The sequence below is a fragment of the Phyllostomus discolor genome, chromosome 6 (genome assembly GCF_004126475.2).
Source record: "Phyllostomus discolor isolate MPI-MPIP mPhyDis1 chromosome 6, mPhyDis1.pri.v3, whole genome shotgun sequence".
Taxonomy (NCBI): domain Eukaryota; kingdom Metazoa; phylum Chordata; class Mammalia; order Chiroptera; family Phyllostomidae; genus Phyllostomus; species Phyllostomus discolor.
In genome coordinates, this window is record NC_040908.2 from 130,955,594 (window position 1) to 130,973,770 (window position 18,177).

The window sequence follows — 18,177 nt, forward strand, 5'->3', positions numbered from 1 at the left end:
CTGACTGCTGTGAGGACTTGCTGTGACTAGAGTGGACAAGCTGATCTGCAGGAGCTGACCCCATGGAGCGAAATTTTTCTTAACAGGGTTCTGGTGCCTGCTGAGTCTGCCCTTTGGGTGTGTCATTTGTGGAGCTGGTTGGGTGGTCCTCTGCTGTTGTCTGAAGCTGTTCTCCAGATGTGTCGGTCCCAGGCCTCTTGGGAGAGGCTCCAGTGCTGGTCCAGGTCAGGCACTGCCTTTGCCTGGCTCAGGGCCACCTATTATAAGCTAAAAAGCAATCTTCAGTTGGCAGCCACCTGTGCTGGGCTTGGAGGCAGTGGGCAGAGGCTATCCTGTGCGCTGAGGTCAGCTGCCACTAGTGCTGGGCTTGGAGCCATTTAGCAAGAGGACAGGGCACAGTGAGGTCACCCGCTGCTTTCCAGAAGTTTGTGGACTTTTGAGAGATTTTAGGAAACTCTGCAGTGCAAGCTGAGGCAGGCTGTGAACACAGGTTTTAAAGTTAGCAGGACTACTGTTCAGATTTCCACCTAATGCTTTATTGGCTCTCTTCCTCATACAAGACATGTTAATGATGGTAGCTACCTCTTAGGGTGGTTGTGAGTTAAAGTTATCATCTAAAGCATATGAATGAATGTCCATTACAAAATAAACCTTCAATAAGCATTAGTTCTCTCCCCCTTTCCTTATTTGACAGGACATCTTACATATGGGAGTGCTCCATTTATAACATATATACATTATAATTGAGTTATGTGTACAGGGCTGCCAGCTAATTCACTTGTCACACAGCACAGATAATCAAACTCAATAGTGTAATTTCTGTTGGTCATATTGGGGCATGGCCAGTTACCAACAATGGAACGGGGAAGACAGGAAGGGCTGGGACTAGATATGACTCTTCTTTGGGGATAGGATTTCACTCACATTGATGGTCCATATACTAACAGTGAAGATTCAGTCTGGCCAGTATGGGGTACAACAATCTTTGATCACTGTTCCAAAAAATCAACAATAACGAAGAAGGACCCAAGATGAAATAGTAGGGTTTCCCAATGAGTAGAGTAGACAGAGCACAGCAGCAGGAGCTCAGGAGATGGTGCTTAGATGTGCAGAACGGCAAGTGGCAGCCTGGGTGCAGTCTGGTGTTTTAGCCGCAGATGCTGGGCAGGGTACTTGGGCAGGGCCCTGGGGTGGGGTGCCAAGCAGATACTTGGACAGAGACCCATCAGCAGGGACCAAGGTTGAAATTCAACCATAAGAACCTGTGTAATGGACTGGGACTCTTTCAGGTACTGGAATGAGCACAGAATGGGGGAGAAGTGATGATGCTGTTGAGTCCAAGACAGCCTCAGGTGAAGCTGGATCCTGTAAAGTGAGTCAGGACTGAGTTAAAGATGAGGGTCAAATGGTCCCAATTATGGGGATGGTATGGGATGCAGCATCTGGGGACCAGGGCAGGCAAGACATTGTCCCTCTTGAAAGCAGACTCATTTGCTGCTTCTTGACTAAAATTTGGGTTTATCTCCACAGATGTCAGTGGACATTGCTACAGAGTTCTTTAGGAGTAACCTGGAAGCTTCCCTGTCCTGTCCCCCTCTCCCCTCCACCCAGCTTATCTAAATCAGTGTGGGGTGCCATTTAGCTAAGAAGCTCTATCAGAATTTTGGTAAGAGGCCAGAACTCTACACAATGGAAAATTATATTAAATATATTAAAGTTGCTTTAATTTGGGCTTAGTCATGATGTTTAATTTGTTTTGAAATGTCAAATCTCAATCAAGTAATTTTTATGTTTAGCAAAGGGACACAGGTTCAACATCATCATGAGGCACCATTGATGGCTTCTCTTCTAAGCAGCCTCCCCTGGCTTTCTGTTGAAGGACTCCCCTCACTGGCTTACTGTCGCTCTTTTTTCTCTCATGACCACAGTTTCTAGCTCTGCATTGTCTCTCTTCCAACTGGTACATTATAATTTCCAGTAGTTCTGTGTGGAGGCACTTTTGCCCCCAGGGGACATTAAGCAATGTTTGGAGACATTTTGTGTTGTCACGACAGAAGGGTGGATGCTCTTGACATTCAGTGGGTAGAGGCCAGGGATACCACTAACTGCCCATGATGCACAGGACAGCTCCCCACAACAAAGACTTAACCCAACCCGAAGCATCAATGGTGCCTCTGTTGAGAAATCCTGGGCTAGATTATAAGCATATTGTGAGCTGACGTGATGTCTTAAGATTCTGGCAAAATAATAATCACCAGTAGCAACTAACATTTATCAAACTCTTATTGTATGCCAGGCATTGTTCCAAACACTTTCTATATATTAACTCATTTAATCTTGTTCTTTAGGAAATATTGTCATCCCATTTTATAGATGGGAAACCTGAAACATGAGCAAGTTAAGTAAAATTGCCCAAGGTCACACAGTCACTGGTGAAGCCACTCATTAGGAGTAAGGATGGTCACAGTCATAGCAGTCAAATTTCTATTGCATTAATCCAAAAGCTTTGTACATACTGATTCATTTCATCTGTGCCGCAACCTCACAGAATAAATGTTCTTTAATATAACTCATTTCAGATACGTAGATACTAGGACTTGGTAGAGCTTGCCTTGTATCTATAAAGCTGTATTTTTTTTCCTTATTAGATCTTTCTTTTTTTAAAATTTATTTTAATTGTTGTTCAAGTACAGTTTTCTGTTTTTACACCCATCCCAGTCCACCCCACCTCCAAGTCCTCCCCACCTCCCTCCCATTTCCACCCCACCCCTAGTTTTTGTGCATGTGTCCTTGATATTTGTTCCTGTAAGCCCTTCCCCTTTTCCCCTGAAATTCACTCGCCTCTCCCCTCTGGTCACTGTCAGCCTGTTCTCTATTTCAGTGTAAAGCTGTATATTTTTAAAGCTAATGTCTGTCTTCTCCATGGGCTATAACCTAAAGAATGCAAGGACTTTGTTGTTCTCGTGCTCCCCATAATGACCCCACTGTGCAGCTCAGGGTCTGATAGTGTTGCACACTCTGAAAGTGATGAAGCGACAAGGGAATGGAGAGGCAGGGGGCTAGATGCCCATGGATGGAGCTGTTGAAGCCTACCTGTGGCTTAGCATTTGTACTATGTGTTTCTGCCCTGGTGGTTTCCCGTGGTTCCTTCTCTCCACTGGATCTCGGTGCTGCCCCATGAAAGCATCTGGTCCTTATCACCCTACAGAGTCCCAAAAATGGTGGGGACAGGTTGAAAGCATCCACTCTCTGGCATCTCCTGGGCTTCATCAAAACAAGCAGCACATGATTGTTTACAGTACCCAAAAAATCATGACCTGTTAAACCCCAGATATTCAGGTGCCTTTGAGACTCCTTGCAACCTGCTCTCAGAGGAGGGGTGGGTTTCCTTGCGGCTGGATGCTCGTGTCCCTACCTAATGAAATTCGATGACATGGGAGGCTAGGTAGAGATACGTCTTTCATTCTGATATCTGGGTATTTTCAGGACTTATATAATTTTATCCTATTTACATCAAACACGCAGGTAACTCTAGACTTTTACATCTGTATTATTTCTGGGGAGGTATAATATGATTATGAATGACAGTAATTGACATTACATGCTTTAATTAAATTTCCTTTGCTGTGAATCAAAACCTTTTAGTCCAGTCCTGCAGTGCTATTTCTAGACTTCTCTTTTACATGCTCTGATGTGTTAGGCAGCAGGTATGACATAAATTCACTTTTATAAATTCTGCACCCCATAGATTAAATGAGATAATGTGTGCAAGGTCAACTTAATGCCAGCCACAGAATAATTATTAATCAAAAGTTAGCTGGATTTGTGCCTCTTAGGTATTAGCTATTTGAAGAACACGGTGCTTTGTAGATGGTAAGTACGAAACTGATACTTGTGAAAAGGCTCCGTTTGCAAATGATTGTGGGTAGCATAGTAATTACATCCCAGATTTCTCCTCCCAGGATTTTTAAGAGACTTGTGAGGCCTTAGAGTAGTACCTTTTGAATAGGGAGAAGTGCCCCAGATAGCGTCCTACTCCCACCTCCTTCCCCCTGCTCCCCACAAAACCCCAACAGTAAAAACCTCACCTGCCATCTGGAGCTGCCAGCCTGCTGGAGGGAACTGAAAAGGAGGGTTTGGGTCAGTTCCTTGAGTCCCTCTCCCTTCATTCGGATGCACACAGCACCTTGGCTGGGAAGATGCACCGGTAGGCATTTCCAGGTGTCTGATGCTCCTGGGCTCTTGAGCATCCTGGAGCACCTCTGCAGTGCTGTCTCCCAGCATGAGCCACACTTTGCTCTTTGGGGTCAGGTGGAGTAGGAAGTAAGAATCCCCTGTTTGGTTTGCCATGATGCCTCCTTATAGCCCAGAGATTTTCCCTAGAACTCACTCTCAGCAGGGCCATCTTTGCCTCCACCCCTGGGGCAGGGTGATTTTGGCACAGGGTCCTGGAGGACTGACCACAGTGTTGGGCATCCCCTAAGACCCAGCATCTTGGGAGCCAGTCTTGGGTCTCTGCAGGGGTATTGCACCAGAGCACTGATGAACCAGTCCCAGTGTCTGAGGAGTGCAGTCAGCCCGGCACTGGTGCTGGGTTACCTCCCTGCTTTATCTGCAAGCGAAGCAGCTGCACAGTACCAGGGCCTGCCTCCCCTTGGAAGGACTTTACATTAAACCAACCAGCCAACAAATCCAAAGTGACAAATATTCGAATATGAGAAAGTTTTCTTCTTGTTCTTTACACATGCTTGAGATTATAAATTCATGCTTACGATGTACGTGTAGATGCCCTTACATCTTCATTATCTAACTACGAGTTTGGGTTACCTCTCCTGGATGGACACGTTCCCCCACAACAACCAAGATAAGGCTTGAGGGTATGGTATGGCTACTCTGTGTCCAGAGCTGCCTGGGGTCCCACAGCTGTGCCCACAACTTGCCCCTGCCTAAGAGGATGCTTGTGACCTGAGTCTGTGGGTGGACTAAGAAGTTTCAGATCCCAGATGACACTTCTCAGCCACCTCCGGAAGTTGCCCCTGTGAAAATGCTTGGCCACCTCCACTGCCCAGCTCTGAAAAGAACTTGAGGGGTATACCCAGGCTGAGCAGCAACAAGCAGGCGCTCCCGATTTGCAGTTGCCAGGAGCCGGCTTGCTTTGCAGCAGGTCTATGAGTCTCCTGTGGCATCATATTAAATTATATAGGCAGCCACTTGTTCTCCACCGAAGCACTGAGCTGACAGTTGCATCGAGCAGGCAAGCATTCTCCTCAGGAAACGGTTGAAAGATCCTATAGCTCTGTCAACCCTCCAGGGCCCTGAAAATTAGCCTGAGAGCAGAGGGGTGTGGGCCGCCACACGGACAGGTCAGCTCTGGGCACAAGGTACCATGATGTGGCTGAAATCCTAGACCATGGGCTGCGGGGCACTTTGCCCTAAAGGTAGGTCAGAGCCTGGACAAAGTTGGGCGTGCTACTGTGGGGGTGATTCTCTGTTGGGGGTGCCCTGGCCAGCTCCTGGCTCATCGCTGGTGTTTGGGCTTCTGAGATGGCAAGAGGCAAAACCTCCTCTTGCTTCTGAAGGTTTTTAAATATCAACATGACCTGCATTAGCCTAGTTCTGATGTTAGAGATAGCTGTGGAGGAAGGGTATGAGTGTGTGTGTGTGTGTCTGTGTGAGTGTGTGTGTGAGAGAGAGATGTTTAGGGGTAGAGGAAGGAGATGAGGATGAACAAAGAAATCAAGGGATGAAGGACTTATGAAAGAAAAGCTTTGCATAATTTTACTGCTTGCTGTCCTCCGCTCCTACATAATGGTGAATCTAAGTGTGTGTTCTGGAAGTATAGACAGAAGCTTTTGGCCTCTGTGAGATATTAGCCTGCTAAATGCTTCTCCTAAGACCTAACAGCCAGCTCGACTCCATGCTGGAGCAAGAGGGTGTTGTAATTCTCATTAGTGACAGCAATATGAACAGGACAAATATCTTTTTTTTTAATCTTCACCCAAGGACATTTTTTCTTTGCTTTTAGGGAGGGGGGAAGGTAGAGAGAGAAACATCATGTGAGAGAGAAACATCTGTTGGTTGCCTCCTATTTATTAGTGCCTTGACCAGGGATCATAAACACCCATGCCAGAGATTGAACCCACAACCTAGATATGTGCCCTGACTGGGAATTGAACCTGCAACTCTACAGTTATGGGACAACACTCCAAGCAACTGAGCCACACCGGCCCAGGCAAAATATCTTCCCTTAAGATCTCATAGTCAGTAATGCCTCATGGGGCTTTCCACTTCCCCCAAATAGTTTGGCATAAATAGATTAAGGCAGGATCTGAAATGGGTTTGATTGATGTCCATGCAAGTTCTTGGCAAGACTTTCTGCTCAGTTTTCACCCAGATTAAACATGGTGTGAAAATTCACATGTTTGGGTTTGTGGCTGGGCTGCTATGCCTCCCCACGGATTTTGACACAAAGGTCACATCAGTTTGGGCTCCTTGATCCAAATTCTGAAAGGCCCACAGTTAATAAAGGAGTAGAAGGATAGCCATGAGCAACTTTCAGCCCCATGGGAGCCTGAGCCACGGCCATGGTGAGCTTCGCCATCTCCCCTGCAGATGTGGAGGGGAGCCTCGGCCCCTCCCTGGGGCCCACAGTGCTTTCATCGCAGATTAACAGCCCACTCCCAGTTGATGAATGAATAAGCCCCAAATTCATTCATTTGCACCCTCCAGGAAGGCATTTGTGCAGAAGGTCTCAGCCGGAGAGAATAACAGTTCTGGGGGAAAACCAGGAGACTCTCAGGGATCCGGGGGTTTTGAACTCTGGAAGGCTCCCAAGCAGAGCTGGTGTTTACCCTTTGGGTAGGGGGTGGAGCAGAGGCAGAGGGAGGAAGGTGCTGAGAGGGTCCTGGCTGCTGCTGATAAGCATTTCATTGTTTTATTCGCATCTCTGTGGAGACCAATGGAGAGGACTATTTCCCCCAATATTTACTAGTTACTTATATATCTTATTCTTTATATAAATTGCCACTTAATATATTTTTAACTCACCTTAGGGGCTTTGATAGGCTGTTGTTATGGATTTTTATAATGTAATCATTACATATTAAGAATAGTAGTTTATGAGTGCCACATTTTTTGTTTTATTTTTTCCAGATCAACTTTATTCTTAGCTTCTTGCCCTGATCTGTCTCCTTATTTTACAAAACAAGCTGTGGTTTTCTTCTGCTTCCCCACACCCAGAACCTCGTTCTGAGGTACCATGAAAAAAACAAAACAGCAACAGCAAGAACTTCTCACTACAGAAAATGTCTAACATGTGCACAAGTAGGAAAAGTGGTGTGACACCCCCTCAATGGACCCATCCCCCCCCTTCAACAGCCATCAGTCCGTGGCCAGTCCTGTTTCATTTATACGTCCCATCTGACCCTCAGCCCCTGCCAGAAAATTCCTTTGCAGTGAATTCCAGACGTATTATTTCAGTATATATGTTTTAGTTATAGCTCTTAAAGATAAGGATTCTTTCTACAAACAAAATTATATGACATGTAGACAAAATTTAATAATTCCTTAACATCTTCAGCTATTCAGTCTCATAATTTTGATGGTTTCATTTATTGTTTTTACAGTTTGTTGGAATCAAGATCAAACCAAGGCCCAGACATTGCAATTGGTTGACATTCTCTCAGATCTCTTTTACTCCTGAGATATGTTTGTCGAAGAAACCTACAGAGTTTCCCACAGTCTAGATTTTGCTAACTGTATGTTGATGGTGCCAGTTAACATGTTCCTCTGACCCTGCAAAATTGGTAGGTACACCTAGTACCAATGAGTACACCTCTTTGGGAGTAGGGAGCAAGGGGAGGCATTCATTATGTCTGGTTTTCTGTCATTTGTTTGGAATCAGTGGTGACGGTTGCCTCGATAAGTTCATTCATTAGGGGTTTCCAAATGGTTATAGTCTGATTCATTTATCCCATCATTATTTATTAGCAAAGATACTTTATAAAGATAAATGTCCCTCACTGAGTATTTGGTCAGCCACAGGTACATTTGATTTAGAGAGATAGGGTAAATATTATTTCCCCTTTATTTACCAGTTTTCAAAATGATTTTCTGAGCATCCTCCAGAGGTGACTACAGATGTGTTGTTGTGTTTTGTTTTTTTCTGGTATCATTAATGACTCATGGGTTTAAATATATTCAATGTGTCCCAAGCCATTACAGTTATTTTGCTTACTAGTAGTGCTCAGTTTTTCTGTTTTTGGCCAGTGAAGCCTCTTAGATATGACCCAACCCAGTAGAAATTCATAACTGACTGGTTTCTGGCAATGAGTTGCTCCAGGCTCATCTAGTATGTTTTCTGCCTCAGATCTAGAATCAGCCATTTTTCCAAGGAGCCCTGATTCCTTGGAAATGGCATTATTATTTAGACTCCACAATCCAGATGCTACGGGTACTGAGCACCACTATTTTCCACCCTGAAAATTCGTCTAAACTACAGTCACCACCATCAACAGCCCCACTGCGCATTAAAATCTCCACCATCGTCACCCGCTGCATCTCCATAGAAGACCCACCTTCCTGCAGTGCCCACCTTCCAGCCTCCGTAACGGCCACAATATAGTTCTTCTCCAACCTGCTGGTGCTTTCAGCATGCCACTTGCTCCAAAGTGTCCTGCTTTGCAAAGCATTTCGTGGACCTTTTTCTTTTCTGTCTTTCACTATCCTGTCTGTTTTCATCTGTTTGAAACCCAAGGCAAGGGGATAGATCATAATTTCTTAGTCTCCTCCAACTTTGTTTCTGAGCTCCCTTGGCTTGCCAAAGTCATTTTTGTTTCATTAGATCATCTCCAAGCAGTTCCTCCCTCTCCCCCGGCTGATACGCATCACTCAGGCACACATTGGGAAACGTGGGGAGGGCAGACTGACAGACACTGGAGCCTAGTTAGGCATGTCCTACTAGGCTGGGCATTGTGTGTGTGTTACATTATCAACGCTTCATTGCAAACCTGTGAGCTAAGTATTATGATTCCCATTCTAGAGGGCAAAGCAAGTTAAATAAGAGGCGGGGCTGGGATTTATGCAACATCTCCCTTGATTGGCCAGAGCCCAGGCTCAGTCAGCCTTAGCCTGGTGTATAGCCCATCCCAGGAAGATTTCTCCTTAGATGAGTCCACTAAGGAACCTTTCCCCAGCCACCCTACGAACTTGCAGAATTCTGCTTTTCTTAACCTTCGGTGCCTCTCTGTTGCTTTCAGGATTAAATCCACACTTTGCATGTTCTGGGCCTCAGCTTAACTCTCTGACACCCCACAGGTGCATTACTCTACAGCAGCCTTCTACAGCAGCCTACATGAGAACAGGATGTGCCTGTTCTCAGGTCTCTAGCTCTTTGGTTTGTCTTCCTCACTTTTTACCTAGTGAACTACTCTTTGAAGATGCAAATGAAGTATCTCCTTTGAGAAGCCCTCCCTAATTTCCACTTTCAGATGAGTTAAGCAATATTGCTTCAGCTCCCACAGGGACGCTATGCTGTGAGGTTGGGGCTCATTCATCCCTTTGGTCCCAGGACCCAGGACGGAGTCTGGCCCAGAAAAGTTGCTCTGCAATGCTGCTGAATGCATATTTAAGCAAATGAATAAGTGTGTGCATGGTACCAACTACCCCACGCCCGCTCACATGGGTAAAACATTATCTTCTTTGAAATAGTGTGTACAGTTTCTGGTGGCCTCTGTCCCTCTCTACTTCTGCTGTCCCTGTTTTTTTGTTTGTTTTGTTTTGTTTGGGTTTTTTTGTCCATAAGTTAAATTATACTCGGGGCCAGGAAAACACACAGCTGGGAGGAGACCCCAACGCATTGCCTTGCACACGGGCAAGACTCAGCAGTTATCCATGGAGCAGAATCAGATGGAGGGTGGTACGAAAGGAAGCCACAGGGGAAGTGTCAGGCTTGCAATCAGCAGGACGCTAGACAGACAGTTCAAGCATCTCTGGTTTACTATGATTTCTTTTAATAGGTTCTCTATACAGATTTGCTGTCAGCATAGATTGTTGGTTTAGAGAAAAACAAAACAGGGAGCTGCAGTGGTTCTCGTGAGGCATGACCGGCAGTGTGTTGCCGCTTCTCGTGCGGTGGGTCACGGATTTCCATTTTGGGACAGGACCTAGTCGTGAATGCAGAGGAGGTCCAAACGATTAGCAAACATGCTTCCAGCTAGATGTCTCAGATTCCGACGCTCAGAATCAGCACATATTTGTTCTCTCCACTCTCTTCTCTCCTTCACTGCCTCTGCTTCCTAGTCCTCCTCTTCTCAAAGCCCAGACCTGCCCAAGTGTAATGTCTGCCTCTGGTCTAGAAGGGGAGTTGTCTGTTTGGCGGCGGGACTGCAGGAAGGGGAGGCCTGCTTGGGGGTCAGCGTTGCCCCACCGTACTGTGCCTTAAGCCCTGGTTGTGTGGCGGGCGCTGGCTGTAAGAGGTGTGCGGGGCCAGAGCCCTCTTGGAGCACTCAAAATAATGGTGGGGACAAGTGTTCTTCAGATACGCACACAGATGTTTGTTTACACATAATAATAAGTAAGGTGGAAAGAACAGAGATCCGTCCCCAAAAGGGTCTGGCACCACCTTCTCCCTTTAATCTGGCACCCTGGTCCCTCCTGATAGTGTTAGGGTAGCCTGGGGCTCCCCCATCACCTGGAGTCATGCCTGTGTCTGCCCTCAGCCTACTGGGACTCTGGGTGTACATGACTGAGCTCCTAGGGCAAGGAGGGTTCTTTCCTAGAATAGTGAGTGGCATACAGCAGGGGCTCAATCAGTGTTTAAGGGTGGGAGGAAGGGAATGAGCACATTTTACAAGTCCCCATTCTGTCAGATGAAGGAATCATAGGTTCCTTGAGACACTGTGGTCATGATGGTGTGATGATGGGCTAGTTCCAAATCCTCAGCTCTGTCCCCGAGAAGAAGGCGTCTCTTCTCCAATAGGGCTGTAGATGATGAATAATGAACAGAAACCCTCCACACAGGGCCTGGCCTGTGGCCGGAGCTCAGCACAGGTTGCCTCCTTTCCCCTGATATCCAGAAGCTCCCTCAGGATGGTGTTGTGCTCTCATGGAAGCAACCTGCCCATCCACCATTACCTGAGGTCCTCTTAGACTAGACCGGAGCAAGGTCAGGGGCAGGACTCAACGTTCTGCTCATCTCCGAGTCTCCAGCACAGGCATGTCAGAGTCAGGACTATGGAAATGTTTATTTTGAGTGGCACCAACCTTCAAATAGGGTCATAATATGAAGAACCGGATTCATGCAGCTCATCCATTCTTGTTTGCTTCTTTCTTGGTGAAGAAGAGGTTGTTCCCCTCCCAGATTTGGTGCTAAAAATATACTTTAACTCCCACCTCATCTCCTGGGATTTTTCTCCTAGGGGGAGCAGAGGCAGGGTCCTGGCCCCCCTTGGGTAAACACAGCAGATACTTTTCTACTGCACATCACATCCCTCGCCACCTCTTGCTCCAACCTGGCTGTGGTAGACAGTTTGGCTCCCACAGCAAGCTCCCACCTTAATCTGGCACCTCTACTTTTCTGTCCAGGGTTCTAGCTTCTGAAGTCCTCTCAGCTGGCACCCAGCACAGTCTGGAAGTACAAAGATGTAGCACTTGGGGGTAACCTCAACTAACGGGGAGGTCTCCCGGGGAAAACTGTCTGCACAGTTCCTCAGAGAACCCGCGTGGGCTTTGAGGCTCAGCTGCCCACTGGTGACCAGGTCAGTAACATGCACCCCTCTCATTGGCGTTCCCCATGTCTCTGCCACTCTGTCACTGCCCTCTCCCCTTCCCTCTTCCCCGGGATTTCTTCTCACTTACAAACGACTCCCAAATGAAGACATCTGGGAAAGGAGATGGCTGACTGTTAGGATTAATCTTCTAGGGAACTTTTCAGGGAAGTCTCTTCAACTTTCAGGACTACAGCTTCCTCTCACATGGAAGAGAGAAGGTCCTTGGGCCTGACTCTCACACAGGGCTGTGCATCTCGCTCCCCAGAGACACCGTACTCTACACTTGCTGGTCCTGCTGCCTGAGCCCCCACTCACCCTGCATAGCTGGCAGATGACTCAACCTCCCAGACGCAGCCGCCTCCCCCCAAGACTGGAAACCACCTAAATGTCCCACAGTTATGAAACCGTTAAGTAGCATATGTGTGTCCCTTCAAGAAAGATTGAGAAAGCCATTTAAAGTGATATTTTGGTGACATAAGGAAAGATAATGAGATTCTGTACTACTATAAAAGCAGGCTGTACGTGTACCCAGTATGTTAGTGTGTGTGTGTGGCCGTGCATATGTGTGTGTATAAAACAAAAAAACTTGAAAGAAAATATAACATGTTGCCCTGGCTGGTGGGGCTCGGTTGGAGCATCATCCTGTAAACTGGAAGGCTGCAGGTTCGATTCGGGGTCAGAGCACATGCCTACATTGTGTGTTCAGTCCCAGGTCAGGGCATTTATGAGAGGCAACCAATCAATGTTTCTCACACTGATGTTTCTCTCCCTCTCTCCCCCTCCATTCCCTTCTCTCTAAAAAATCAATAAGCATGCCTTTGAGTGCGGATAAAAATTTAAAATTTTTTTAAAAAGAAAATATAATAACATGTTAATATTTTATTTCTAAATAGTAGAATCATTTTCTCTCTTAGTTTTTTATATTTTCAAAGTTCTCTTAAATGAACATGCTTTTCTTTTCTAGCCAGAAATAAATCAACCTATTATTTAAAGCAAATACAAATATTGCTCAGATATCACCTCCTTTTTAATCTGTCCTTGCAGAGGCTGAGCTCCCAGTAGAGTGGCCAGTCAACCTGCAGGGCTTAACATACACAGGATTATTCCCCATGAGACCTTCTGGCTTTCCATGGGAATGCAGTAGTGACGGTTGTACATATTGTTATATTTTTAAAAAGGCGCCATTACATAAAACTGAGACAACATACAGAGTAGTGTTAGGGGTGTGAACCCTGCAGCCAGCTGGCCTGGGATCGAATCTGCGTTCTGCTTTCTCGCTGTGCGGCCTTGGTCAGGTTACATAACCTCTCTGGGCTTCAGTTTCCTCATCTGCCAAATGGGGGTGATAATAGTACCTACTAATCAGATTGTTGTGAAGATTAAATGAGTTAATATATTTTTTTAAAGTGCCACATCTACGTGCCTGGTACAAAGGAAGTGCAGTGTGAGTGTGTGTGGTCTCTTACCATCATCACTCTTCTTCATTCAAGGGAGTCTCCAGAAACTGTGCTCCTTCAGGGTAAACCCCCGACAACTTCAGGCAAACCCAGGCTTAACCCACCAGTGAATTGGTCCAAACAAAACACACCAGTGCCGTATTCACTCCCCCGCCACACCAAGCCCTGGTTTCAACAGAAGCCACCACTTGGGAAGTCACATGGACTAGTACTTGATGTGGCACTGTAAGCAGCACTGGGCCCCTGCAAAAATAAGTAACAGACTGTTCGGGATTAATAAATAAGGTCAAAGAACCACAGAGTATGAAATGAAGAAACTTGACTCAGATGATACCAAAAGATAAAAGCAGGTGAGGTGCAGAGGCTCCACACGGTGCCTCTGTTGCTCCCTCCACCCGGAAAGGGTGCTCTGCTCTCAGGACTTAGGTGGAGGCCCTTACCACATTGCATTGCAGTTTGTGTACCAGTCTTTCCCTTCCCCTCCGTAACTAAAGCATCCTCTGAGCTCTTATAGAATGTTCATCCTTGTGCCTGCCACTGGGCAGGTAGCTGTCCTTCAGGAACCTACTGACCCCAGAAAGAAAGTACTTGTTTATCTTTGTAATCATTGCTCCTGGCCCAGCCCCTGCCACCAGAGTTGCCCATACATGTTTACAAGTGAAAGAGAGAAGTAATGCCGGTTCCACACTGGCTGTCCAAGGTCACCCATTGTACCCACACTTCATGTGAATTAGCCAGCTTACCAGATTAAGTGCTGTGGTCTCCCCAAGGCTGGCCCAAGTGCTCAGGGTGCATGCACACACACAGATACACACGTATGCACAACAGCTTCTGTTTTCTGTTACAAACTCCCACATCCACATCACCTTCTGCTTTAGGAGGGGCAGACCTTTAAAACCAGGGAAACAGTTCTGGTTCTCACTCTAAAGAGATAACAATAAAAAATTTTAAAAACAACAAAAAAATTAAATTAAAAAAAGAGAGATAATGGGACACGGCATGGCAAGAGAGAAAGAACAGGGATGTGTTAGGTGGTGGACCCTCTGAGCTGTGCAGTGTTTTAATTAAACTCCCATGGCTTCCTTGAGACCTCCGCCAGTGTTTCGATTCAGACTGTTTTGACTGCCCAAAGAGCCAATGGTGCATCCATTTCCCTCCATACTTACTTTCCATTGGAGGGCAGCTGAATTACATGCTTGCGGAACAATGAATAAATGTCTAGGGGCCATTTGCTTGGCAGCCTTCCAGCTGTACAGAGACTATAAAACTGACCAAGACAAAGACCCTCATGGAAACGATAAGACTCAGGACTGTAGATCCCCCTGTCAGCTCCCATCACAACACCAGCCTCTAAGTTCCCTTTTTTGGCTGCACTCCAAGGGCCGGATGTCAGACCCTGGTGACTAAACAGCCGCGTCAAGCAGAGGGGAGTATGGTGAGACCCTGACAGTCTGCTGGGGCCACCACGAGCTGGCTGCCATGTTTACCTGATGCTTTATATTACGGCTGCTAAAACAAGCCTCCTTTTAGTTAAAAGTAATAAAGCTCCTCTGGTTTAAAGGCTGGGGTGGAGAGGGTTGGGGTTTTGCATGTTCTTTTGGCAGTCGTACCCAGAGGAAAAGTGAACCCACATGTTGCGAGCCAGAGTGAGTATTGAGAACAGAACCTGTCTCCTTAACCAGGAAAGCTGCTAGAGGCAGAATAGTGCCCCGTTCCCTGAAGATGTCCAGGTTCCAACCCCTGGAACCTATGAATAGGTTACCTTATATGGCAAAGGCAAAGTAAGGTTGCTGGTTAAATTTTTGTCATCAATCAGCTAACTCTAAAATGGGGGGTCATCCTGGTGGCCCAGTGTACTGACAGGGTACTTAGAAGTGGAAGCACAGGCGAGAGTAGAGCAATGGGAGAAGGATTGGACACCCTCCCCCTCCCCATTGCCGTCTTGAAGCTGGAGGAAGGGGCCATGGCCAGGGAATGCAGGTGGCCTCTAGAGGCTGGAAAAGGCAAGGAAATGGATCATCCCCTAGTACTTCCAGAAAGGAACACAGCCTTGCCAACACCTTGATTTAGCCCAGCGAGACCCTTGTTGGACTTCTAACCCATAGAACCATAAGGATGATAAATCTGTGTTGTTTCAAGCCACTGAGTGTGCGGTGATTTGTTACTACAGCAATAGAGAACTAACACAAAGGCCCACCGGGGACCCTGAACAGACATCGCTTCCAGAGCGGTCACAGAGAAAATCATTCAAGAGACCTCTGTCCCTTCAGCGATTCTTATACTAGTGGGATGAGCCCCTTCCTGGGAAGGCAGAAGTGACCCTGCTAGGCATCCTTAAGTTATGATGAAGCTCTGTCTTCTCATCTCAGCCCTGGAGTCAAGTAAAAAACTTGCACTTCTTCCTGGAAACCCGGCCCCTCGCTTGGAAATGAGTGCAGCTTGCGTGGTAGGGCCTTTAAATGGTCGCTGTGCTTTGCCTCTTCCACGAATGCGTCCGCGGGGCTCAGCTGATGCTGAATAAATTGCAAACGCTTCTTTAGTGGTGGGAAGAAACATGTGTGTCCCATAAAATCATGGATTTCTCCCCAGTGAACACTGTATTTGGTTGGAAAAATAGAGAATTTGAGGTTGATTTTTTTTAAAAAGTAGACCATTTTTGTAATAATTTTAGATTTACAGGAAAATTGCAAAGACTGTAGAGCGTCATATGCCCTACACCCAGTTTTTCTTCTTCTTAACATCTCCCACTAGTGTGATATATTTGTTACAATTCATGAACCAGTACTGACGTCTTAGTAACTACGGTCCACAGTTTATTCAGATTTCTTTGGTTTTCACCTAAAGCTCTTTCTGTGTTCCAGCATCCCGTATCACATTGCCTTAGACTCCTCTTGGCGGTGACATTTTGTCAGCCTTTCCTTGTTTTTGATGACCTTGAAAGTTTTGAGGGCACTAATCAATTATTTCTAAGGATGTCCCTTTACTGGAATTTGTCTGATGCTGTTCTCATGACTAGGGTAGGGTTATGGGTTTGGGGAAGGAAGAGCACAGAAGTGCTGTTTCCAACATCACATCAAATCTTATGACTTGCAGTTGCGATGTGGACCATGCTTGCCTGGCTGAGGTGGTGTTTGCCGGTCTCCCCACTGTGAAGTGAGTCCTGTTCCCCCTTTCCATATTGTACTCTCTGGAAGGAAGTCACTACAGAGCCTGCATTTGAGGAGTGTGGGGTTATGTTCTCCTTTCAGTGCACAGGAGCTACACAGATTATTTGGAATTCCACAAACGAGATTTCCCCTCTCTCCCATTTATTCCTGTATTTGATCATTTATATCAGTATGGACTCATTTTGTGGTTTGGGTTATATTTCAGTACTTTGTTTGGTTACTCAAATTGTTTCAGCTTCTTTACTTTCTGTTTCCAGATTTGCCTTGTATATTTCCTGTATATTTTCTGTTTGACTAGAATAAGCCATTTTTGCAAGATCTGTCTGGTTCCTTTTGTTGGAAAGTGGAAGTAGAAATCATGATCTGAGTGCCAGGTGTACTCATTGCTATGGAGTGTCCTGTCTTTGAGGCCTTCTCAGCTAAATGAGCAAGGCAATGTGTGTGTGCACTGGCCCGTGTACATACACACATCTCTAAATATTTCTGTGTGGAATCATCTGTGTCTACATTAGGATAAACATGAGTTCTTACTGATATCCCCACATCTAATCCATTACTACATGGATCATGCCAGCCTTTTCCCCTTGCCTCTCTGTGACCTCCGACTCCAGCAGTAAGAACCCTGGGCTCTACCATCTACCAACCATTTATTTAATTCATTGTTCAATTCTAGTATACATGCATAGCAGCATCAGAATTGTTAACCCATGCCCAGGTGGGAAATAATTTTATTAACCAGAGTTCACTGCTTATGTGCAGCCCCTTGGCCTTTGGTCACAGAGACGCCACTTGTTTCCAACGATGCTTAGCTCTGTACTGTTCCCCTAACCCCCTTCACAGAGGCTGCCTCCTCCATCGTGATACAGTTGGGTTCTGTTGTCACGTCTGCATTCCACCCTTGGATCCCCCGCCTCCTTTTTTGTTTTGTTTTGTTGATGTGTATTAAGGTATACGCCTTGCACTATATGGTTCTATAGTTTGACAAATGCACCCGACACGGACCCACCAGTGTTGTATTATACAGAACATTCTCACCATCTTAAGTTTTTCTGTGCTTTGCCTCTTCGGCCTTTCCCCTAAACCCCTGGCGACCACTGATCTTTTTACTGTCTGTAGTTTCACCTTTCTCAAATGTCAAATAATTGAATCATGTATTATGTAGCTTTTAAAGACCATCCTTGTTGACTTAGGAATGATACATTTAAAGTTCCTCCATGTCTCCTTATGGCTTTATTGCTCATTTCTTTTTATCACCAAATAAAAATTTCTTTACATGGATGTGCCACAATTTTATTCATTAACCTATTGAAGAATGTTTTGGTTGCTTTTAGTTTGGGGCAATTACAAATAAAGCTACTATGAACATTCATCTGCAGGGTTTTGTGTGAATATGTTTTCAGATTAAGTGGGTAAATATGTAGGAATGTGGCTGCCGGATTACATGGTAAGACTATAACTTTGTAAGAAACTACCACACTGTCTTCCAAAAAAGCTGTACCATTTTGCATTTCTACCAGTGATGAGTGAGAGTCCCTGTTGCTCCACATCCTTGCCAGCATTTGGTGTTGTAACTTTTGGCATGTTAGCCATTCCAGTGAAGTGTGCAGTGGTATCTCATTGTGGTTTGATGTCGAACATCCTTTTATATGCTTATCTGCCATCTGTGCATCTTCTTTGGTGACGTGTCTGTTCAGATCTCTTGCCTGTTTTGTAGTTGAGTTGTTTCTTTACTCTTCAGTTTTTAGAGTTCTTTGTCTATTTTGCATACAAGCCATTTATCAGATA

The 18,177-nt window shown here is 45.7% G+C and overlaps 1 protein-coding gene across 3 annotated transcripts in view; it reads left to right on the top strand.

The window, feature by feature from the left end:
* The window catches only part of PARVA (parvin alpha), a 156,282-nt gene that overhangs the window by 74,552 nt on the left and 63,553 nt on the right, over window positions 1-18,177 (top strand). The window contains exon 1 of one of the 3 annotated variants that reach the window (XM_036029053.1): window positions 5,396-5,438. The exons of the other annotated variants lie outside the window; for them this stretch is intronic. Coding sequence (XP_035884946.1) covers window positions 5,411-5,438 — 28 coding nt within the window. The 5' untranslated portion in view covers window positions 5,396-5,410. Of the gene's footprint in view, window positions 1-5,395; window positions 5,439-18,177 lie in introns of those variants that run through there. 3 annotated transcript variants of the gene reach the window in all.